Genomic DNA, 24,234 nt, shown 5'->3' on the forward strand with positions numbered 1-24,234 from the left:
ACTTGATCCTCTGAAGGTATGTTCTCTATGGGATGGCCAGCTTTTCTGAGCATCACCCCAAATATTAAAGAAGAAGGAGCAATGAAGGAAGATTCTGGAATGCAAGATACACCATATAATGAGGTTAGACTTGAGCTGTCCTACATAGGGTAATTTAGAAAAATATGCATTGTACCATGATGGTGAGCTGATTCAGCATTCAGGTGAAGTCACTCTGTATTATGGCTTTACTAAAAAAAATGAAATTAAGGCTAAAATTAGGCCAAAATTAATAGATATGAAATTCCATTGACCAAGCATAATTTTCTATGAAACTAAAAGATAAGCTGTATTTATTTCTCAAAGATGAGCCCACAGATACACAGTCAGCTCTTCTGTAAGATACACAGTCTTACTCTGTGGAAAACGTTGGCATGGGCTACTAAAAATGTTATGAGCTGGTCATGGCTCTTGTTAAAAAATTCATTAGCTAGTCTGTTTACAAATGCAGTGGACCAAATAGGCTCACAATTTCTGTGGAAAAACTTTCTGGAATGTAAGCTGTGGTTATTTTCCATTAATGAAAAAGTAGCTCTCTGCTGGATATTACATAGTAACAATCTAAATAAAATAGATTCCTTCATCAGGAGAAAATATTTCATAAGCTAATTTTACTTGATTCTAGCACTGCATATGTATGGAAAAGAAATACAGAATGTAATTTTTTGGGATGGATTTTATGATGAAATTTTGCATATAGCTCTGTACTAACTTTATATGCATTGCAAATAAACAGAATAAATTCTATACCATTTATATTCACCATTTCAAATAATATTTTAAAACATTTTCCTAAAATTCACAGTCATAAACATTCCAGCATTCCAGTAATATCACACGTTTGCTTTTGAGCTTATATAATTTGATTCAGTTGGATATATTAATATGTCACCACACTGTGAGGCATTGCATTAAGAACTGTGAGTCAAAGATAAAATATAATTCCTGCTCCGAAAGAACTTAGAACCTTGCTTCAAGGTTGAGGCGTGGCCAGTTAGAAATATTTGCCTGATAACTATAAAATGAGGCATCACATCTTTTGTGATTTTAAAAAAATGAACAATCCTATAATGAAAGTGGTTGGAATAGGGATGAATGGGACCTAATAGCTCACTATGCTTTTGCACTGAATCTTGACATTTGACAGGACTTGAACATGTCAAATGAGAAAAGAATGTTCTTACAGTTGCAGCAACATCATGAGCAAAAGTACAGAGAGAAAGTGTTGTAAGAGAGAAGGGAGGCCAAAGCGCGAAGTCAGAGGCAGTGTACTGGAAGGGATGTTGGCACTTAAGCAGTGTCTTGCATGCCAGGCTAGAGAGGTCAGACAGTGACACCCAGACTGGACTTCCCACAAAGAATGGAGGTGGAGATCTTATGATCACATTTATGTTTTAGAAGTGATTACTGGTGGGACTGGGAAGATGAATCAGCCCTTCCTATAAAAACATAAGCACCCAAGTTTGACTCCCAGCTTCCATGTCAAAAGCCGACTATGGACATGTATACTTACAATCCCAGTTCTGAGGGGGGCAGAGACAGGAGGATCACTGGATACCCCTGTTCAGCCAGTCTAACAGTGCCTGAACCTGCCTCAGGGGACTAAGATGGAATCGTGCTAGAGGAGAACATCTGAAGCCCTACGCTGGCTTCCACACACGTGCACACAGGACCTACACAGCTGCTTACAGGCACATAGGCACCACATTCACAAATACCACACACACTACACCACTTCACAGGCATGAGGACCTTGGCTTGATCTTCCATACCCATGTAAATGCTGCTCATGCAGCAAATGCCTATAAACTAGTTCTGGGGAGGCAGATGCAGAAGGATCTGTGGTTCTCACTGGCCAGTGAAATCTAATGGTGAGCTCCAGGTCAAGGCCAATGAGAGACCCTATCAAGAAAGAAAAAAGAAGGAAGGAAAGACAAAGACAGAAAGACAGGAAAGAAGGAAGGAAGGAAGGAAGGAAGGAAGGAAGGAAGGAAGGAAGGAAGGAAGGAAGGAAGGAAGGAAGGATGGATGGATGGAAGGAAAGGAGGACAAGTGAGAGAGGAAGGGAGTGAGGAAGGAAGGGATGGAGGGAAGGAAGGAAGGAAGGAAAGGGGTAGGAAGGGAAGGAGGGAAAAATGGAAAGAATGAGAGAAAGGAAAGAGTAAAGAAGGGAGGGAGAGAGGGAAGAAGGGAGAAAGGGAAGGAAGGTGGAAAGGAAAGAAAGAAAGAAGGAAAGATAGAAATCAAAGTAAGGGGAGAGAGGGAAGATGAAAGGAAGGAGAAAAGGGAAAGAGAGGGTAGAGGAGGAAGAGAGAGGTGGGGATGGGGGAAGAAAAAAATAAAGATGATAGTAGACAGGATGGATGGATAGAAAAAGCAGACAGATAAGTAGATAGATAGATGATAGATAAATGATAGATTGTAGGTAGATACATAGATAGATATATGATAGATGGATTGTAGATAGACAGAGAGAGAGATGGTGGGTAGATAACTGGAGAGCAGACATTGGAGAGGAAACACAGACCAGCTGACAGTAACCACCATAGGTCAGGGACTGTGTTGGATGGAGTCTAAGTCAGCGTCACTGACAATAGAAAGAACTAAAACAGTCTGACTAGTGCACTGGGCACTTTGGCTGGTGAAGATCACCAGAACAATGTTATTGAGGGAAGTCCAGGAGATATTGCAATCCCTTAGTGGGTTAGAAATCCCGATCATGAGGCTTGGGAAGCCAGGAATCCCACTGAGAAAAGACTTCACAAGGCAACCATTTTTAAAAGCAAGTTATAAGAATGCATCAGCTTTGCTCATGTAAAACTCTCATCTTGTCTGTGGAAAACTGCAGAACATCCTGGTGGAACAGCTGTACATGTGTGTGGAGTTTCTCTGGAAATCTGAACGCTACGAGCTCATCGCCGATGTTAACAAGCCCATCATTGCTGTTTTCGAGAAGCAACGGGACTTCAAAGTATGTATTCTGCGCCCCTGGAATCCCACGAATATATATACTTAAGGCCTGCGGATGAAGTGTGCTTTTGCTCTTTTTGTGCTCATCACCTCCATGAAGCCCTCTCCTGTGTGGTTTCAGAAATTGTCGGATCTCTACTATGACATTCACCGGTCCTATCTGAAAGTGGCAGAGGTGGTGAACTCAGAGAAGCGGTTGTTTGGTCGCTACTACCGTGTGGCATTTTATGGCCAGGTAAGTGCACTAGACATAACATGACCTGTCCTGTCCTCTGAGGGTGTTGTCTTTTACTCTGTAGAACTCGTCTCGTGACACACACATACCAGTGACTACAGAGCAGGGTATCTGGGCACATTTCAGTGTTTCTCTGAGTGGGAAAGCTTATCTGCTTGCTCATAGGAATGTTCTAAGAGTGAAATAAATGTGTAGGGAAATCCAGAACACCTAGTATTTTGAATTTCTTAGAAATACAGAATGCTTATTTTACAGTATGATCTTTTCAGATCACCCAAAATGTCTAGGTTTATGTCCTAAATTAAGGTGAAATCAAATGTTTTAAGAAATGGCATTCATGGCCTCATAGGAAACAAAAGGGTCCCACGAGACCCTGCTATTTCAAACCTTTGACCTTGTAACTGTGCAAGCTCTTCTCCCCTGCTCTCAAATGATGACTGTTTCAAAGAAGATCATTATCATGGCTATCTCATTTCCTGTGTTGTAGGCCAATGTAATTTTTAATTTATCATTCTCAATTTACTATATAAGCAATAAGCAAGCTCAAAAATATTAGTTGACCATAGCATTGGCTTGAAAGTTAAACTATTGTGCATTAATTATGAATATCTCTTCCTAGCAGTGCTTTAAATGGGATAAGCCCAGGCACTGTCCTGCTTCTTTTCAGGAAGGCATACAGCATGCTTTCTATCCACATAGTATTTCTGACTGCTGCCTCTGTAGGTAAATATGCCAGACTACCTTTACAGTCGTGATGACTCTCAGATCTCTTGCTTTGTTCTTCCCCTCATGTGAAGGGCAGTTTTACAAGGATTCCTGCTCTCAGAATCCTGCAAAGCTATACCCAGAGAAACAGGCAGACCAGGCTTAGAGAAGTGGTTCACAAGGCATGTGCTTCGCTAACAAGAGATAATTACAACTCCTCAGGTGAAGCCGCCAGTGAAAGAATCATGAACTTCCATTAGTGCCCTGGTCATGCAAACCCGATGCTCTCTGGTGGTTTCTCCAGCTAGTATGTGAGGCAAGGGCTGGCAAACAGGTAGAAACAGGCTTGCTGCACCCCAGCTAGTTTTTAATGCACATGTTTGCTCTTTTCTTCCTTTGGTCTTGGTTGTTCCAGGCTGTGGTAAGTTCGTCCCTCCTTCAGTACATTTGCATGCACTAATAACCCTCACTCTCCTCCTCACGCATTTACTGAACCTTAACATTGTTCACAAATCAGCACTTGACACAAAGGATGAGATAATCCTGCCTCCAACCACTTCAGAGTCATCCTGCATTTCTTGAACTAAATTGTGTTTGTTCCAGTTACCTGAATTACAAAAATGTATCTTCATTTTCATACATTTTATCTGGCTTTTTTGTTTCCAAAAAGATAGAAGACATAGTTTGGAAACTTTAAACAGTAGTTCACACACATCAACACATACAAGATAAATATTGACAACATGTATTTCAAATAGATGTAGAGAAGACTTGGAGAGCACCTGCTTGTTTCAAACTGCTGTGGATTATTTAGCTAAAATGAGGGTATTCAGAATTTCAGAAGTCCAAGTGATGGCTGTGGCTGAGTATCAGAACCCTTTCCCAAGGAGAGCTGGGTCTGTGATGGTGGTGAACTCAGATCACTATCAATGCCCGGCACAAAAGATGAACCAGGGGACAAGTCTTGACCCAACAGATAAAGTCTTCCGAGATGCAGAAAGAGGTGAGGTAAGGAATGTGGAACATAAGCCAAGGCAGAAATAGCCAGCCAGAATCTAGAGCTCTTAGGAATAAAGGAATAGTTTACATACTTTTTAACCACATGAAATTGCCTCTCTTTAATCACTATTTTAACCTTCCAAAGTGGCAACTATATATGGTTTGGCATAATTATTGTTCATTAAGGTGGAAAGGAAAAAAGTCTTTCAATATCTATGCAAAAGCTGTCTCTACTCTGCTCTTCTTACATGAGCAGAACATACTTTTTTGTAATTCCTTTAATTCCATCCTGCCGTCATACCACATGGGTATTTTATACATTCATTTACAAACTTGGGCTCATGCGTCCTTAACTTACCTACTAAAAGAATACCTGAAAAAATTCTTGTACTAAATAGACTGAGGGGCCCATGGGAAAACTACTCTCAAATGTCCTAACTTTGTTCTTTTTACAGGTTCTGCACTAAAGTTTCATGTTAGTGCCCCTGACTCTTTTTTTTTTCTTTTTTTAAATTTATTTATTTATTTGAGAGCAACAGACACAGAGAGAAAGACAGATAGAGGGAGAGAGAGAGAATGGGCGCGCCAGGGCTTCCAGCCTCTGCAAACGAACTCCAGACGCGTGCGCCCCCTTGTGCATCTGGCTAATGTGGGACCTGGGGAACCGAGCCTCGAACCAGGCTCCTTAGGCTTCACAGGCAAGCACTTAACCACTAAGCCATCTCTCCAGCCCCCCTGACTCTTTTTTTAACGCTACCAAGACCCTCAATTAATGTTCGTTTTAAAAATCCAATCAGTCTTTAAAAGGAAAGAGTATTTTGTTATATGCACAGACCTGGAAATACATCTGAGCATTGTCCTCCATAAACTCTCTTGCTGGCTTCCTTTGAACAAGGGGAACTGGTAGAGTCCATCTTGATTAGAAGCAAATTAAAGCTTTAGTGATCACAATGCAAACGATATTCAATTGCACATCCCAGGGCAGCAAATGATGAGAGTGAATCATGCTTTTAAACAGGGACAGAGAGTTGAATCCCTTTACCTACATGATAAGTTAATACAAAACAGACTTGAGCATCATCCTGAACATGTATGGAATAAAGGCTCTAGAGAACTAAGATGAAATCTTGACTACTTCATTAGCATACTCTCCATATCAACAACAATCACTTATTCATTATGGTGCTTTATGTCCCTGTATGTAAAATGTACCTTTTAACATCCTCATGGATGTGTCTTGCCATGTCAAAAAAAAAAAATAGACAATAGGACTTTAATATGTAGTAGGCTCTGTCTCCACAGAGAACTTGGAGTACACATTTTAGTGTTCTATGTAGACCAGTGCTTTCATGCTATTGTATTGGCTAGGTCCCCTAGTAATAACTGTATCTGCAATAAGCCAGACACTAGAAAACAAGTTGGAAACTGATCTCTCACAGCTGGGAGTGTTAAAATGCAAGTGGTGTACAGCATGAAGCTTCTAGCATAGCACCTGGTGTCATTGGAGGTGGGCAGAGCAGCCTGCACAAACTCTCTTCAAGTTCCCTGAAGGATTCATTACCAGTGTAACAAGGCAGCTGTCAACACCACACATCGCCAACAATCAGGGAAAGTGTTAAGTCCTGGTATCTAGCATGAAAACAAGCAAACAAATGCCATTGTGTAACTTCGAAAATCAGAAGCCTCTGGAATTAATTAACTGAATGACCTGGGGGAATTTCATCCAATGCATCAATGGATAGAGACTCTGTGGTTTTCAATCATGCCTATGTGAGTGTAGACGCACTTTGGAATCAGGATGGAAAAGAACTTTGTGGGAGGAGAAAAGGTGCTTGTGTTGTTCAAAAATACCAGCTCCCCTTTGAGACATAGTGTGCTTTTCCAGCACCTCCTCACTTACCTGAAAGTTAATGTTTCTCTCTCCCCCCCCAATCTCTCTCTCTTTCTCTCTCCCTTCCTCTCTCTCCTCCCTCACCCCCTCTCTCTCTCTTTCTTTCTCTCTCTCTCTCTCTCTCTCTCTCTCTCTCTCTCTCTCTCTCTCGTGTGTGTGTGTGTGTGTGCGAGAGAGAGAGAAAGAGAGTCAAACATGATAACTGAGTTCATATTACCAGTCCCATTTCTTTGCATTCTTGTAACTACTCAGAGCCCATTACTAACACATGCTGGCTTTCTGTGCTGATTTCTCTTGGAATGGATTCTGTCTTTTGTTTGTGAACTTTAGATCACTAGAATGTCACACCCAGAACTCTAATGTTTGACATCTCACTAATGACCCAAGGGCACTCCAATATTCTAAAGAAGTTTCTGGCAACATCTAGGAAGGGGCCTTGAAATGTATTAATCCATAACCTTGGGGCTAAAGCAAATAGCAAGCTGGCCCTAGGTTTTTGTCACTTGCATCCCATTCTTGAATGGTTTGCTCATAGGAAGACCTGGGGGTGAAGCCTTCCTCCAGACAGTGCCCTGTAGCTCAGTGGCTTTTACCTTCTTTCATAAAAGATAAGCCCCCTTCCAATATTTGCCTGCTTCAACAACCTTTTCCATAAACCCTAACAAACAGCATGTTAAATCTTCATTCTGATATCCCTGCTCCTTCTTGTGCATATTAGAAAGTCTCAGCATGTTACTTCCCACTCTTAAAAATATCTAATCATTTCTTTCTCATCAATCGCTTACCAAAATATTTAAATGAGTATCAATTGACATTTAGTAATGAAGAAAGTATTTCTGGTGCAAAGAACAGACAGAGTAGCTGAAGGTATGGGTTTTTGAGCACTCAAACCTTAATAACCTCTGCAGAGGAGTCAGATCGCAAATTGCTTTATGGAATTTTCCTCCATCACCATCATCATCATAGATAACACTCACTATTGCAGTTACCTTCTTGGTTGCTGGGGCAAAACACCCAATAAGAAGCAAGGTTTCTTTCAGTTTGCAGTTTTGAGGGGAAGTTTCATAATGGTAGGGTAAGATGGCAGAGCAAATAGACAGGCAAACCTATCACGTCTCTTCAGCAACAAGAAGGAGGTTGTCTATACTGAGCTTAGATCTGGGCTCTATTACCTCAAAGCCCATCCTTGACAACATAATTCCTCTAGCAAGGCTCCACCTCGAAAAGCCTCACAACTTTACTAAATCACCACCATCTAAGGACCAAATATTCAAAGCTCACCAGCCTATGGGATCATTTCATTCCAACAACCACACTCACCAGAGCCCGCATGTGGACCAGAAACTGTCCACAGGGCCTCCCAACAGACTGTTGGCTGTGGTTTCCATTCTACAGTCTAACAAATGGGGAAAGAGGAAAACCACAGCAGGCTATGGCCAAGGTCACAAAGGTCATGGTGACCGCAGTGGAAGCCTGCTTGCGTCCACTCACTCTCCACTAGCTCTGGATTCAGAAACTTTCCCGGGGAAAGACTCACAGCACGCGTGTCCTCTGTGCTAGTTCTCCTGCCGCAGTGAAACTTGCAGATACTTTTCGCACTTCAACAGAAGCTGAAACTTGCTGCCGCTGCAGCTCTGCAGGAATTCTGTGGAAAGCCCCTGCGGGAATTGTGTGGAAGGCCCCTGAGGTCTTAACTCCTCTCGTGTGTCAGTCTGTCAGTTTTGGCCACTAACTTCTGACCTTGAGTTGGATGAACCTCCACAGAGACTGCAATGGAAAGGCCAGAGAAGGCCAAAGTCATGTGGGAATGGGGTTAGACCTCACTACGCTACAAAGTCTAGGTGGACAGTGCCCAGCAGTTTTCCATGCTTTCTTGCAACATCAAAGGCCATCCATCTAGCAGTTTCTAGGTCTGAAAAATCAGCTTTTTGGGATCTTGACTATTTATCAAAGAACTTACTCAATATAAGCCTTTTTTTAATTTAAAAAGCAATGGGATTTAAGGCCATTCTAGGCTGTATTATGTCTTTTCAGAACAATTTCATTCCTCTGTTCATTCCTCCACTGAATATAGGGGCACCCCTCCCCAGCGGCCAGGCGTGTGTCTATCAAACACTGGACATGCACTGTTGAACAAGACATGTGTCTTGAAAGCTCTGTATCAAACAAGATGGTAACAAGTACCTTCTTGACAAGAGCAGTGCTGGGGATAGACCTGGGGCATTGGCTTCTGCAAGCCTCTACTGACATAAATCTTCTATGAATGGAGACCACATCTGATGCAGGAAGCTCCGCAGAGACAGGAACCTGACCAGTGCTCTTAGCTTGCCTCACACCCACCATGGATACACACAACATTAGGATATTTTGCTCATGATTTTTCACAAAAATGAATATTTTAGTCAGAAATTATTTTTAAGCTGGGCATTTTGGCACATGCATTTTTAATCCCAGCAGTCGGGAGGCTGAGGTAGGAAGATCACTGTGAGTTTGAGGCCAAGCTAAGAGTACATAGTGAATTCCAGGTCATCCTAGAGCTAGAGCTAGAGCAAGACCCAACCTCAAAATAATAATTTAACAAATTATACAGCTGCTTCTTTTTACTCTGCCCACCTCAACACCCACTTCTTTGCAGCCAGAAGAAACCAGAACCATGAGTGTTTCACCCTCAAACCCATCAAGCATTCTGAGCCACCTATATTCCACAGAGAAGAGAAAAATGCTTCTGTCTCTTCAAATGGAATAAATTAAAAATATTTATTCATTTATTTATCTCCAGATAATGGAATTGTTCCTTTTCCAGGCTTCACTCAATAGGTTTATAGGAGCCAAAGCCCACGGGATCCTACGTAATAAAGATGACATAGCCTGATTGTTATTTTTGATCTCATAAGATCTAGAATGTAAAATGAGTAATTAAGTTACATGCAGTTAGGTTGTACCTTCAGGTCCCTGAAGTCATATTAATGTAGCTATCTTTAAATGTCACTAATTAGGAGCACATCCTATGTAATTTCTGGAATAACAACAATACAAAGTGTTGTGGTTTCTCACCCAAACTGATGGGGGATGTGTGTCAGCCCATTTATATGCCCAGTGTTGTCTGTGCCCCTTTAAAGGACTTGGAGGAGGTCTTATTTAAAATGATAATGAATACTCTTTGGAAAATGCCAGTCATTACTTGACTTTGTGTTCTATCCAAGACTGCCACAAGAGGGCATCCTTTCTCCAACATACATCCAAGTAAATATTTCTTTTGGTTTCTGCAATGAAAGAAAATACACGTAAGGTATTCATGAGGTCCGTTTTCCTGGCTAGGAAATGCTCACATGAGTGTCTTGTGTCCTTTTTTTAAAAATTATCTTCTCTTTTCCTTACTTGTTTTTCTGATTTTGTATTTTTATATGGTGCTAATTAATGACTTTGGACAACCAAAAAGACATTTATCTTTTAAGTAAATGGATTTTTTTTTCTTTGTTTGTGATTTATGCCTGGAGTTCTCTGGTAAAACCAATAGCTCATGCGTGTGTTGTGCAGGGGTTTTTTGAAGAAGAAGAAGGTAAGGAATACATCTATAAAGAGCCTAAGCTGACGGGTCTCTCCGAGATCTCCCAAAGACTACTCAAACTCTACGCAGACAAATTCGGAGCAGACAACGTGAAGATAATCCAGGACTCCAACAAGGTAGAGAACCAGTGTCCGTGCAACTGCTAAGACTTGACTTGTTATTTTGTAGCCGTTGTTCTCTTCTCTTAGCGAGTAAAAGTAAAATACCCAAAGTATTGGGGATATTTTGCATGTTGGTTGACTGGTGAGTTATTTTTTTAATTTTATATGAGTGATTTTTTACATTATTTTCGAAACAGCTTGCCAAATCTTCTACATTTCCTGTAGAATATTTGCATTTGAATAGCAATTAAAGTAATTGGGTCCAAGAAGGGATTAGGAACAAAAGCAAGAACATAATTGTTTATTCACTGGGGACAATCTTCTTGGACTATCCCACCCTGAATATAGTAATTTGTGAAAAATCCAGTGGACCTCTTTTTGGCTCCAGAAAGTAAATAAATACTCTCTCTCTCTCTCAAAAAGAGGGGCTAATCTAGGTGGGCCTGTATCAAAAGCAGTAAAAACTGGGGACTAGAGAGATGGCTTAGTGGTTAAGGTGCTTGCCTGCAAAGTCAAAGGGCCCAGGTTCTATTTCCCTGGACACACATAAGCCAGATGCACAAGGTGGACATGCATCTGGAGTCCACTTGCAGTGGCTAGAGGCCCTGGCGTGCCCTTTCTCTCTCTCTCTCTCCCTCTTTCTGCCACTTTCTCTCTCTTAAATAAATAAATATTTTTTTGAAAAAGTAAAAATTGTACTGGAGATACGGCAAAGGTGAGGCAAGTGCAAAGTTACACATGCCCACTAGGTGGTGGAAGCGTCTGGAGTGCGATTTCAGTGGCTGAGGCCCTGGCATGCCAATTCTCTCTCTTCTCTCTTTCTCTCCCTCAGAAATAAAAATAAAACAGTGAAAAGTCATGTGAGGCTTGCTTTCCCAGAATCCCCCAGCTGCTTCAGGGCAAGCATACCTCCACATGGTGTGCTTTGGCAAGCTTCTATCCATTATGGGATTCCAACTCTTCTCAATATGAAGGCAGGTTTCGATGTGCCACATGCTGCCCAACCATCTCCAGTCCTGTTAGCTAGTCGCCCTTGCTGTCCGCAGACACTTCACCAGTGCTGGTCATGCTTCCCTTCAGCAGACGCTTCACGAGTGCCAGCAAGGTGTTGGGCACTGTTCCAGGTCCTGGAAACTTAAGCAAATAAAATGTGATCATGCCCTCAAAGTGCTCTCTGCCTCATAGGGAAAAATAAGCCAAATAAAACGAGAGCTTCCAGGGAATTCAGCATGAAGGGGGGAAAAATAGAAAAAGGGAAGCACTCATTCCAAATATTTCCATGGCTGCCTTGTGTCTGGCTGCAACAGCGGTTTTCATAAACACTGACAAACAGCACGTTAAGCCTTCGGACATCTCTTCGTTCCTTTAGCTAATCTCAAATACCTACTGTATGCCAGCCTCAGATCTAAGTGGGAGCATTGTGCCTCTTCCTCGTGGGCCTCACAGCTCACAGGAGCTACACGCAGAAGCACTCTGCAAATGGCTGAAAAGAGAATGCAGTGCGGGGCCACAAGAAAGGCATCGCAGAGCAGTGCGGGGAAAGCCCGGGGCTTCCAGGGGACTCGAGACTGCCCCTCTGGGCTGGGCAGTGCTGCTCAGAGGACGTGGTCTTTGAGCTGGAAATTGCAGAAGAAATGTTGGCTAGAAGTCATGGGCATATTCTGGAGAGTTCGCACAGGCAGCAACAGGAAGGAAAAGGCCATGTGGATTGGGAGAGTGGTGAGTCTTTGAAAGATAGGTTGGCTGAAAGAGATAGAAGGAGTAGAAGGCAGAAAAGCCGGTCTGTGTCCAGTGGCATGTAGTTTTACTGGGCCACAAAACAAGGTCATTTTCTGCCTTTTTTTTTTTTTTTTTTTTTGGCAAAGAGAGAGAGAGGAAAAGAGAATGGGCACATCAGGACGTCCAGCCACTGCAAATGAACTCCAGATGCATGTGCCACTCTGTATCTGGCTTTAGGTGGGCAGTGAGGAACTGAAACCAGGTTGTTAGGCTTTGCAGGCAAGTGCATGAACCTCTGAGCCATTTCTCCAGCACTCTCCTGGCATCTTTTACAAAGCTAGTAACTGGAGAAGTTTGGCACAAAAATCATTAAATTTTACCATGAATTGTTGCAAATGTAATTATTCTCCTTACCTGGAAGGGCACAATCACCTTCCCTTTAGAAAGGAGACAGAACCTTTATAGTGGCAACTCATCTGTATAAAGAGCATGAACAGGTCCTGGCAGGGTGAGAAAAATGCCAAATTTGCTATCACAGCAGCCGAAGTTCTACGTATCAGCTGATGGTCACCGAGATGGTGGGTACTTTGAGCCTACATTTTGGGGGGGAAGGGGTCGAGGTAGGGTCTTCTTACTCTAGCGCAGGCTGACCCAAAATACACTGTGTAATCTCAGGATGGCCTCAAACTCATAGCAATCCACCTACCTCTGCCTCCGAAGTGCTGGGATTAAAGTCATGCACCACACGCCCAGCGGAGTCTACATTTAAATCTATAAATTTATTGCATTTATACCCTCTGACAGAGTAATTATTAGTAGAATTGCAAAATGTTTTCCAAATTTCCTCAAATCTCTAGAATTGGATAGGCAGTGCATAGATATGTTACAGAAAGATGGATAAAAATGAAATGGGAAGGAGGTTTAAAGTTCTTCAAAATGTCATTACAAAAGGGGCTGAGAACCATCCTTCCACCCTCAAAGGAGGGCCACACCAATTTCCTCGGGTTTTCTAGTCTGTCTTCATTGCTTCTTTGTCAAGCACAGACATTAAAGCTGAGTTAGGAAAAAAAAAAAAAAATGGGCAGAATGGCCAGGCATGGTGGTGCATGCCTTTAATCCCAGCACGTGGGATGCTGAGGTAAGGAAGATCACCGTGAGTTCAAGGCTAGCCAGACTACAGAGTGAGTCCAGTCAGCCTTGGCTAGAGTGAAACCCTGCTTCAAAAAAAAAAAAAAAAGTATGGGCTGGGGAGATGGCTTAATGTTTAAGGCGCTTGCCTACAGAGCCTAAAAACCCATGTTCAATTCCCCAGTACCCACATAAGCCAGATGCAAAAGGTGACACATGTGTCTAGAGTTCATTTGCAGTGGCTGGAGGCTCTGGAGTGCCCATTCGTTCTCATTCTTATTCTCTCTCTCTCATTTTCTTTCTCCAAGAAGTAAATAAATAAAATATTTTTAAAATGTTTTATTTATATTTATTTGAGAGAGAAAGAGATACAGAAATAGGCAGGTACAGTGACAGAGATTGAGTGTGCCAGGGCCTCCAGCCACTGCAAACAAACTCCAGATGAGTGCACCCCCTTGTACATCTGGCTTTTGTCAGTCCTAAGGAGTCAAACCTGGGTCTTTTGACTTTGCAGGCAAGCGCCTTAACCACTAAGCCATCACTCCAGCCCCTAAATTTTTTTTTTTTAAAGTAAAAATATCCGGGTGTGGTGGCACATGCCTTTAGTCCCAGCACTCAGGAGGTAGAGGTAGGAGGATCACGGTGAGTTCAAGGTCACCCTGAGACTCCATAGTGAATTCCAGGTCAGCCTGGACTAGAGTGAAACCCTACCTCAAAAAAAACAAACAACAAAAAAAGTAAAAATAAATTGGGTGGAATGATTGGTTGCCAATAAGAGACAGAATTTAAGATATAGAAAATACAGAAATGTGCAGTCTTGTAGCAGGCAGTCAGCTAATCTGCTAAATAAGATCCACCTTCCACATTACAAGTCTGAAGCCAAGGGCACAAGTCTGAGTCCTTGGCTAAATCACAGAGGGACAAAGAGATATGTTTCCACTATCAAAAGATGTTCACACTGAGTCGGGAATAGTGGCTCATGCCTTTTATCCCAATACTTGTGAGGCAGAGCTAGGAGGCTCGCCTTGAGTTCAAGGCAACCCTGTGACTACATAGTGGATTCCAGGTCATCCTGGATTAGAGCAAGACCCTACCTCGAAAAACAGCGCACACACACAGGCACATGCACATACACACACAAATTTTGCACACAGTCAGCTGGACATTCACTGCCAAAGAGAAAATTTGAAGTTCAAGTAATGTGCCTTCCCCAAGTAACTTTGTTGCAAAGACCCTTGGGGCATTGTGAGCTGTCCCATTGCCTCCATAGCTAGGCTGCTTGACCAATGTCACCCACTCAGTCTTCCATGGTCTGAAGTGGTACAACTGCCCATTTTCTGTAGCCTCCCCGGGATGCTAGATGAGGGGAAGCCATCCAATCTTTTAAAAAAATATTTATTTACTTATTTATGAGAGAGAGGGGCAGAGAATGAGAGAGAGAGAGAATGGGCACACCAGGGCCTCTAGTCACTGCCAATGAGCTCCAAATGTATGTACCACCTTGTGCATCTGTCTTTCATGGGTAGTAGAGAATCGAACCTGGATCTTTAGGCTTCACAGGCAAGCACCTTAACCACTAAGCCATCTCTCCAGCCCTGTCCCTCCTTTCTTTGGTAAACCACATTTGACCCACCACTCATTCTTCCCCCATAATGTGTTAATGCAGGTAAACCCCAAGGATTTGGACCCCAAATATGCCTATATCCAGGTGACTTACGTCACACCTTTCTTTGAAGAAAAAGAAATAGAGGAGCGGAAGACGGACTTCGAGATGCATCATAACATCGGCCGCTTTGTCTTTGAGACGCCCTTCACGCTGTCGGGCAAGAAGCACGGCGGCGTGGCTGAGCAGTGCAAGCGCAGGACCGTCCTGACGAGTAAGTGGGGCTCCACCCCCCACAATCTCAGCCAGGCAGGGCACGCCTGGTCTCGGGGCTGGAGTGGAGCAAGTCAGGAATTCCTTCAGCCCTGCAGATAAGTTCAAAGTGTGTCGGCCTGCAGACGTTTACGGAGAAGCAGTCACCTCTCTGGTCGCTTCCGAGATAGCGTCCATGGGCCAGCTGTGGTAGCTACTTGCAATCCCAGCACCTTGGAGGCTGACGCAAGAGGATTAAGAGTTTAAATCCAACCTGGGGGTAAGAGAGATAGCTCAGTTCGTAAAGCACTGGCCTCATAAGCCAGAAGAGACCTGAGTTCAATCCCCAGAAACTATGAAAAAAAAAACAGATGTGGCGTCCGTGTCTGTAATCTCAGCACTGGGGATGAAGAGGCGCGAGAAACCCTGGGGCCTCCCAGCCAGCAAATCGAGTGTCACTGATGAGCTCCAAGCCAAACAGACACCCTGTCTCATGAAGTGGATGGTGTTACTGAGCATAACACCTGAAACCTACACACAGACAGAGAGAGAGAGACAGATGGAGAGAAAGAGAGAGAGAGAGTTAAAAATAAACCAACTTGAGCCACAATGTAAATGAAAGTCTATCTCAAATAAAATCAAAATTCATTTTTAGGAAAACTGAGAGACCACTGGGGAGATGACTCAGCAGGAAAGAGTGCTTGCTGTGCAAGCCAAGGCCACCTGAGTTCCACCCCCAGCACTCAAAATAAAAAATAAAAAGCTAGACACGGTCACATATGTGAGGAGTAGAGATCGGAAAATCACTGAGGCCTCCTGGTCAGCCGGCCAGTCCGGGACGGAGCCGAAGGCACGGCAGCGCTGGGCTCAATGAGGGACTCAGCTTGGCGAACACAGCACGGAGGAGCAGTAGAACTGGGCGCTCAGCATTCTCCTCCGGCCGCCACACCCGTGAGCGTGGGGCATGCACATCTGCACACACGTACATACGCTGCACACGCGTACGCTGCGCACTGCACACGCACGGGCCAAAAACAGAAAGCAAAGAGGGAGACCTTCAGAGGACCCTGTCAGTGGGGTCACTCTGCACACCCTTGACCTTCAGTCTGGGTATTCATGACGGTCACCGCGAGGCGCCTTGGGAAAGGTCCAGGCCCCGAGTCCTCCCTCAGCCACTCCAGGATGAGCACCTCCCAGCATCGGCTGCGCTGGGGCAAGATTCCACCCGCTGTGGGATTCAGTTTCTTCTCTAAAATAAAGGCAGGTTTTGATCTGCTGTACACTGCCCAGTACTATATATTTTACTTTATTTGTCGTGTGTGAGACAGAGAGAAAGAGAGTGAAAAGAGAGAGAGAGAGCAGGTACACATATGCCACAGCGTGTGTGGAGGTCACAGGACAATTTTCTAATCAGTCTCCACCCTCCTCCTTACTTGATGGAATGCCATTCAGTGTAGATGACTCCATTTGCTGGGCTAACTGATCTACAGGCTTCTGGGAAATTCTCATGCCTCTGCTTCCCATCAGGCTACAGAAGCCTGCCGCAGCTTCTGGTTTTTACGTGGGGTCTGGGCATCTAAACCTGGGTACTCATGCTTACTGACTACCTGAGCTATCTCAGACTACCTACGTCTATTTTTTTTTGGGGGGGGGTTCAAAATAGGGTCTCACTCTAGCCCAGACTGACATGGAATTCACTATGTAGTCTCAGGGTAATCTCGAACTCAAAATGATCCTCCTACCTCTGCCTCCCGAGTCTTGGGATTAAAGGTGTGTGTCACCACGCCTCACTATATATATTTATTTTTGTAAGATGCTTCCTCCTATTCAACAAACGTGCAATGGGTGTCAGTCATGTGTTGGGCACTGTTCCAGGACATGAAAGTTAAAGCAGAAGAAAATAACTTTGCCCTCAAGGTGTTCACAGTCTGATAGTAAAATGAGCAGGAACTTACAAGGAACCCGTGGTGTAAAAAAAAAAAAAAAAGTAAGAGAGAGAAAGAAAGAAAAGAAAAAAAAGAAGGAAGAAAGAAAAGAAAAAAACTGGGGGACACCAGAGGGTTGCTAAAGCCCACAGAGGAGAAAGGAGGGGAGGCCCTTTGAAGGAATGGGTCCTGGCCATCTTGAGAGATGCCAGTTCGGGATCTCAATCCGTCAACAAACGCAGCGCACTGACTTCCAAACCATGGGCAGCACTCACCTTCAGGAAGGAGCCGTAAAAAGAACTGAGAGCAAAGTCATCATATATAATTCTTAATATGTGAACATTCTTTATCACGGGTTGACTTTATTGTGTAGAGATTTTGTTGGAGTGACAAGTTTCAGTGAAAATGATAATCTTTACAGTGTCTGGCTACTCTAAGGTCGTCCTTAAGTCGTTCCTTGTGAGCCGGTGAAGGGAAAAGAGGAGATGCCAGGAGCCAAACTAAAAGATATAAGACAGGGAATCCTTTAGGAGAAAAATAACTCACATCCACGAAAACTGTACAGACAGTAGATGCTTTGTCATGAGGCAATGTAACATCTTCTAGACCTCAGCGGAACTCCGACCTTGTCAATGACCCTTTACATCCTCTGCAGCCAGTCACCTGTTCCCATACGTGAAGAAGAGGATCCAGGTCGTCAGCCAGTGGAGCACAGAGCTGAATCCTATTGAAGTGGCCATAGATGAGATGTCCAGGAAGGTTTCCGAGCTAAATCAGCTATGCGCCACGGATGAGGTGGACATGATCCGGCTGCAGCTCAAGCTCCAGGGCAGTGTCAGCGTGAAGGTCAGTATGTGGTACCCAGAGCTGAGATGCACAGCCAGAGAAACCTGGCATTGGGCACCCTGGGAGAGTTTTTACAAAGAGTATAAGAAATATTTTTTTTTAGGCTATTGATGATACCATCAAATACTTTCATCTGAGTCTTTATAAAAATATGCCTAGTTGGAAATGTCTTACCCGATAGAAACTGAAAAATTTAGCAAAGCTTCATCTGCCCAACCCTCACATCCCATTTTCCCTATGGAACAAATTAACCCATGAATAAGCGTCACACTCTGATACATATCTGTCACAAAGAGCCTTATGAGATTGTTCCAAAATAAATCCAAAAATAATGTTTACTAGTTCATAAAATGTGCAATAGTCCTCATCAGCTGCTGGAGTGGGGACTGGAAGCAGATGGCGTGCTCACACTGGGTGACAGGGAAGAATTAAATAAACTATTTGTGAAAGTGTGAGAAGAACTGAAGAAAACCAGCAAAGGCTGGTGCGGAAGCCAGCCAAGCGCGGTTGGAATGAGCACCCCTATACGGGAAAACCCCAACTCAGGAAGGCTAGTGGGAGGGAGCAGAGGGAGCTGAGGAGGCTGTGAAGAGAGGCGGGTGAGGCCCATGCTCTGTGACTGAGACTTGCCCCTGGCTAGAACTAGGGGAAAGGAGTGAGGCATTCATCAGGAGCACAAAGTTTAATCAGCAATCAAGGCAAAATCATCTTATAATATACTATCTTAATAGTCAAAATTAATGCCAAAAGTCCATAACGAACAGAGAGAGTCTTAAAAAAAAAAAGCTGGCCTGTAAACAATGTGCCTCCCAAGTGTGTTAGATCCTAAGACAAAAGGGATTATCTGTGATCCCGAGTCTTCTCCTGCCCTCTTCCCTGTCCCTCTTGTGAGTGTCTCTACTGGATAACTCAGAAAGAAAGAAAAAAGGAAATAAATAAGCATGAAGGTGAGGTAACCATAGTCCTGTCCCAGGCAGGCTGGCTTCCCCAGGCTCATAGCTGAGTGGAGGAAGGGGCGGGTGGACCTGGAGTGCCAAAGGGAAGCTTCCAGCACCAATGATGTGCCCGTTGCACAGGTGATGTGGAATGCTCACAGGCACCCAAAGCTGCCTGCCTGAGCCCCACAGCAGATCATCTACACTGAGGGAAACAACTTATTCACTAAGTGTGAGCTTCCTGGTGTGCATGAGGGAGACCGCGGTCTGATGGTAAGGAGCCACAGGTGGTGTGCTCCGGAGGCGCATGTGGCTAAGTCCAGGCAAGGTCCTCAGTTCAACCCCCAGCAACGTACAAGAAAAACTTAATTGTGCATTCATTCGGCAAATCTGGAAAATGCCTTCTTCCTAGGCCAGAATCTAAGTGAAACTTTCAAATGGAACCACAGTGGAATGGGGTCTCCACGGGGTGCACACCCCACTCACTACCCCTGTGGAATGTCTTCTCATAACGGTTTTATGCTTGGTTTAGTGCCAATAGAAGAGAAAAACCAGCTGGCACACCAGCTTTTGATGTCACAAATAATAAATTATAACTCTGGAGAAAGTAAGTTAACAGAAGAGAAGTCTCATATTCAAAACTACAACAGAAAGAGCATCCAAAATATGCCAAAAAAAAAAAAAAAAAGAAAGAAAGAAACCAGTGGAAGGGCTGATACAGGGCAGAGTTAGGGGAGCATGGAAGGCGCTCCAAGGCACCCACCAGCGAGCAAGTGACTCAGCGACAACAGATATAACAAGATACAGTGGGGCGGACCACAGGGAGGCCTGAGAGCACTGGGGTGTTGTGTGACTGGCACGGATAGCTGCCCCTCTGCCAGCCTGAGACAGGGCTTCATGGAGGAGCGGGAGCTGCCTCAGACAAGTCCCTTCCCTTGGATAGGTCAATGCCGGGCCAATGGCCTATGCCCGAGCCTTTCTTGAAGAAACGAATGCAAAGAAATATCCTGACAACCAAGTAAAGCTTCTGAAGGAAATCTTCAGGTAAGATCCTCTTGGTTGGAAGATTTTGCCCTGAACTCCTTCATAGAAGGAGGCATTGATTCCCTCCCCCCCCCTGCCCCCCACACACACCCGGAAAGTCAACACGGCCTTATCGAACTCATGCCTCCTCCTGTGACTCCTTTTTAATTTGTTCATTGCTGTTGCTAAAGGCAATTTGCTGATGCCTGTGGACAGGCCCTCGACGTGAATGAGCGCCTCATCAAGGAGGACCAGCTAGAGTACCAGGAAGAACTGAGGTCCCATTATAAGAACATGCTCAGTGAACTCTCTGCCATCATGAACGAGCAGGTGAGCTGCCCCTGGAGGGATGCACTGTCTTCATATAGAAAGCAGGCATGGCTATAAGGACTAAAGAGTCTTTTCTGGCTGCAGAAGTCACTGTCCCTTACATTAGTCCTATGATGGTAAGTCGCTTCCCATGCACAAAAACCCTCTGCTCAAAGCACAGGAATAAAAGCATACAGAAAGCTAAAATACTTTCTACGACGTTCAGAGTTGTTTGCTCAAGCCACACGTACTGTGGACTTTCTAGAATGTGTGGGTCTGGTTAAACAGGGAAGAGCCTGTTCCCATCTCTCCATCATCCTTGATTGAAGGTCTCAAAGGGTAGGATACCCGGTGGAGTTCCACATATCCGCCACTAGGGGTCTCTGCACCGTGTTTGGGGACACTGTCTCAATTTGTCATGGCCTTACACCTCAAAGATTTCCTTGGCGGAGGTTGGGCTTTTGACAAATGAAGTCCACACCCAATAGTCAGTCCATCCATGATCCTTGGGATGTGTCCATAAAGTTCTGTAAGGCTTGTGCAGATTGTGGCCCTTTGATAATCATAGTGGTTTGAAATTGCTAAAAATCACATGGTTCCAAGTCAAATGCTGTTTCTGTAGCCTACGTAGTTTCCAACATCCCTCAACCCTGGCACTCTACCTGGACGTGTCCACATAATGTTTCCTCCAGTATGCAGATGAACACTTTGCAGAGTAACTGAGGAACAGAACTACTTCCCTAGTCGTTTCACACATACAGACACTCATTTTCTGTTGGTTACTGTTCCTTTTTAAAATCATCTAAAATTATTATCACTATTCAAAGAATAAGATGAGTACCTACTCTTTTCTTCTAATTGCAAGCCAATATATGTTACTTGTTTCCTCCTTTTCTGTCTTCTTCCACTCACGCCGTTAACTCTCCTTAGCAGCTAAAGAGAAAAACAAAATGCATGGTTGACTAGTATTGGAAAGAATGAATCTCTATGGATAAGATTCCTAGTAGACATAGTTTTGGCTTGGGAATTTTGAGGGATGGAGGGAATTAATACTCTGCAGATTCCTTGTACACATAAGGGAAACCTTGAAATTCGGGGTGACATTTATTAAAAACAATAATGTAAAAGTTGGGAACAGTGGTGGAGCAATGCTTGTCTCTAGTTGAAGATCATGTCCTGCCTTGAAACTTCTGGCAAACATGCTTTTCTCTTTTTTCTGGCAGCTCTGTCGAGGTCCGTGTTTATACAGCTTCTGTTCCTCTGTGTCTAGCATTTCCCTCAGTACTGTGAGCAAAAATGGTATGTTTTCCTCTCCTTACGTCTGCTCTGTCCTCTGTGGCCTTCTCTTCATCCTTCCCTCCCTCACTGGTCATTTGCTCCTCCAGTCACCTTCATAGTGACTTGAGTTCATTTGCATTCCAGGGCAGGTGGGGAGGGAGGAGAAAAGTCAGGGGACAAAAGCTGGAGTTAACAGTTTAGCTTTTAAACAAAGAAAAGCTCGTGCTCCATCAACTTCTGAAACGTGACTGAGCTCATTTGTTTTCAAAACAAAGTGCAGCGCCGGAACCACTTGCATGCACCCACATTGCTCAAACAAAAACTACAAAGACGAGGTGCTGAAGGAGAGAGAAAAACTATTTCTCTTCCAGGAAACCTTTTCTACAAGAAGCAAACCTGGCTATCTGCTTCCTGGAAACTGACACAGGGAAAAGAACCAGATGGGTTTCACAGGTCTCCTGTTTCAGTAAAAGAAAGAGATCTGTGGGCAAGAAAGAGGGACTTTCTGCTGGTCCTGAGCATCACTGGGGCTCTTTCACATAGGTGGTTATATAAGAGAATGCCTTCCCATGTCTGTACACTCACACACATCCTCTGGGAACAAGAACATGGGTAAATAAAGTGGAGAGAGACCTTCTCAATTGACCTTTAAATAAAAATAATCAGAATAAGCACAGAATAGATTTATCCATGCAATTTCCTCCAAGAATATCAAGAAATCCTTGCTAGAATATTCCAAAGCCATTTAGTTAGGGAAAGAATGTCTAGTGTAAGGGGAGAAATAGAAGATGACAGAGGGGTGCTGATGTGAAAAATGGAGATGTGGAAACAAGTTGCTTGAATTGGTAGTGACAGTCATTTCTTTAATAGGCAGCCAGAATTTCACATGGTTTCATAAATAGCATCCCCCCAAAAAAATACAAGATTCCTTTAGCTGAGAACAAAAGTTTGTGTATAATCACCCAAGTGAAGCATAAATTTAAAAAAAGATCGTTTGGAATGTGTTTCAACATTCACTGAAAAGGATAGCAGAATGAAATCAACTGTGGTAATGAGTATCAAATTTAAAATACAGAGAACGGAACAGAGCCATTCTGGTCTGGTGCCAAGCATGTAAGATGTGAGGGTGTGTTGCTGTGAGATTCTTAGATACTCTTGGCACACATGAGCAGCCCGATGTGGCTGATGTGGGGCCTATGGTCCTGATCTCACCGAGGATGCCTTGCTATCCAAGGACACTCAGATGCCGAGTGCTCTGTGGGGACCAGAAATAGCAGCTCATTCTTGGAAGGGAGGTGAGGCTAACGGCCACAGTATAGCATGGTAGCCTGTAAAGCTAGTGTAGACATCTTCATGTTTATAAGTTTTAAATATTCATTAAGTCTTTTCTGGGCAAAGATTTATTGCAGAGATACCCAGGATTTCTGGGGAGCTGCTGGTGCATAGTTACTTTGGTACAACTGCTAGAAGGTCACTTTGACATATTAACATTGTTTGCAAGTAAATCAGGTCAAAATTGTTTTTGCTTATATTTCTGTCAATGCAAACATGTAAATGAGGTTTAGAACATTTCCTAGTTTGAAATCTTTGTGAACAATACAACTTCTAAAATTTAAAAGTAGACTAAGATTTTTGGAAGTACTCAAATACGTCTGTAAATTTCACTTGCACATTTATAAATTGATTTCTGACAACCAAGAGAGCAGCGGGGCTTTTACAACATGGCCAGAGTACTTCGCACGGGCAAGGTGGGAGGGGAGTCCTGGTAGACAGATCTCCTGTGCTAACCGCATGGCCCAAGCCTACAGATGTTCCGTGGGGAACTAAGATCTCTGGCTTAGGTTTAATTGAATGTTTAAAGACAGAAAAATTGATTTCCCTATTCACTGTTTGTGTGTGCTGTGTCCTGTCCTGTTTTAAGATTGTGGGCAGGGACGACCCGGCAAAGCGCGGAGCGGAGCGGCTCTGTACGCGTGTCACTAGCAAGGCGACCGCGGCCGTGCCCCTGGTCTCCATCTCAGCCAGCGACGGACTGTGAGAGGAGCCCTGCGCCGGGCAGCAGGCACATCTCAGAGAACTTTCCGAAGTTGCAGCTGATCTTGGGAAAGAGCAAGATAAACTTAATTTATTCGAAGTTCCTCCAGTGTTACTGTTTTTGTTTACCTCGTGAGCTTGAGAATTTCGCCAGCCTACGGATTTGCACAATTCCTATGACTTCTTTTGATTCTCCCTTTTGAGTGGTGTTGATCAAACCAAGCTGAATATTTGCCATAAATTTCCAATCAATGTGCAGCTCAAAAGCAAACTCTGAGTTTGCTCGTGGTTATAATATGTTCAGTATCTGGTCCTGATACACATATTTTAAAGGTCAAAGTGAATGTTTTTTGTAACATTTAAGCATATTTCAGATGTAAATAGAAGATTGTAAAATATATGGTTTTTACCAATTTCAAAGAATGTTTTTAGTTAATACTTATGACAGTACTAAAATTATATGAGTAATATTTCAGATATGATATTAAAATATTTGTGTATGTGTAAAAAAGTGTTGATAAATACTAATCTCTAAAGTTTGTGGAGTTCTTTTATTTGTAATATATGTGCTTTTAAGAGCAATGGGGTGTGAACTACAGAAGTATTTTGCTGTTGTTAATAGAAATAAAAATACAGCTACTTTGCACTTGGTATCCTTTCAAAAGGTAGGCGAG

At 43.5% G+C, this 24,234-nt stretch overlaps 1 protein-coding gene across 12 annotated transcripts in view; it reads left to right on the forward strand.

The window, feature by feature from the left end:
• Dock10 (dedicator of cytokinesis 10) overlaps nt 1-24,014 on the forward strand; it is a 271,205-nt gene extending 247,191 nt beyond the window's left edge. For 6 of the 12 annotated variants that reach the window (XM_045146779.1, XM_045146772.1, XM_045146782.1 and 3 more), the window contains 11 exons: nt 17-123; nt 2,888-3,010; nt 3,131-3,244; nt 4,365-4,370; nt 10,377-10,523; nt 15,022-15,232; nt 17,791-17,981; nt 19,860-19,960; nt 20,131-20,269; nt 21,472-21,547; nt 23,448-24,014. In XM_045146779.1, the coding sequence (XP_045002714.1) occupies nt 17-123; nt 2,888-3,010; nt 3,131-3,244; nt 4,365-4,370; nt 10,377-10,523; nt 15,022-15,232; nt 17,791-17,981; nt 19,860-19,960; nt 20,131-20,269; nt 21,472-21,547; nt 23,448-23,509 (1,277 nt within the window). In that variant the 3' untranslated portion in view covers nt 23,510-24,014. The remainder of the gene's footprint in view (nt 1-16; nt 124-2,887; nt 3,011-3,130; nt 3,245-4,364; nt 4,371-10,376; nt 10,524-15,021; nt 15,233-17,790; nt 17,982-19,859; nt 19,961-20,130; nt 20,270-21,471; nt 21,548-23,447) is intronic. The other 6 variants (XM_045146780.1, XM_045146776.1, XM_004662874.3 and 3 more) reach the window with 3 other exon arrangements.
• Nucleotides 24,015-24,234: the final 220 nt, after the last annotated feature.

The sequence above is a fragment of the Jaculus jaculus genome, chromosome 4, assembly GCF_020740685.1.
Source record: "Jaculus jaculus isolate mJacJac1 chromosome 4, mJacJac1.mat.Y.cur, whole genome shotgun sequence".
Classification (NCBI taxonomy): domain Eukaryota; kingdom Metazoa; phylum Chordata; class Mammalia; order Rodentia; family Dipodidae; genus Jaculus; species Jaculus jaculus.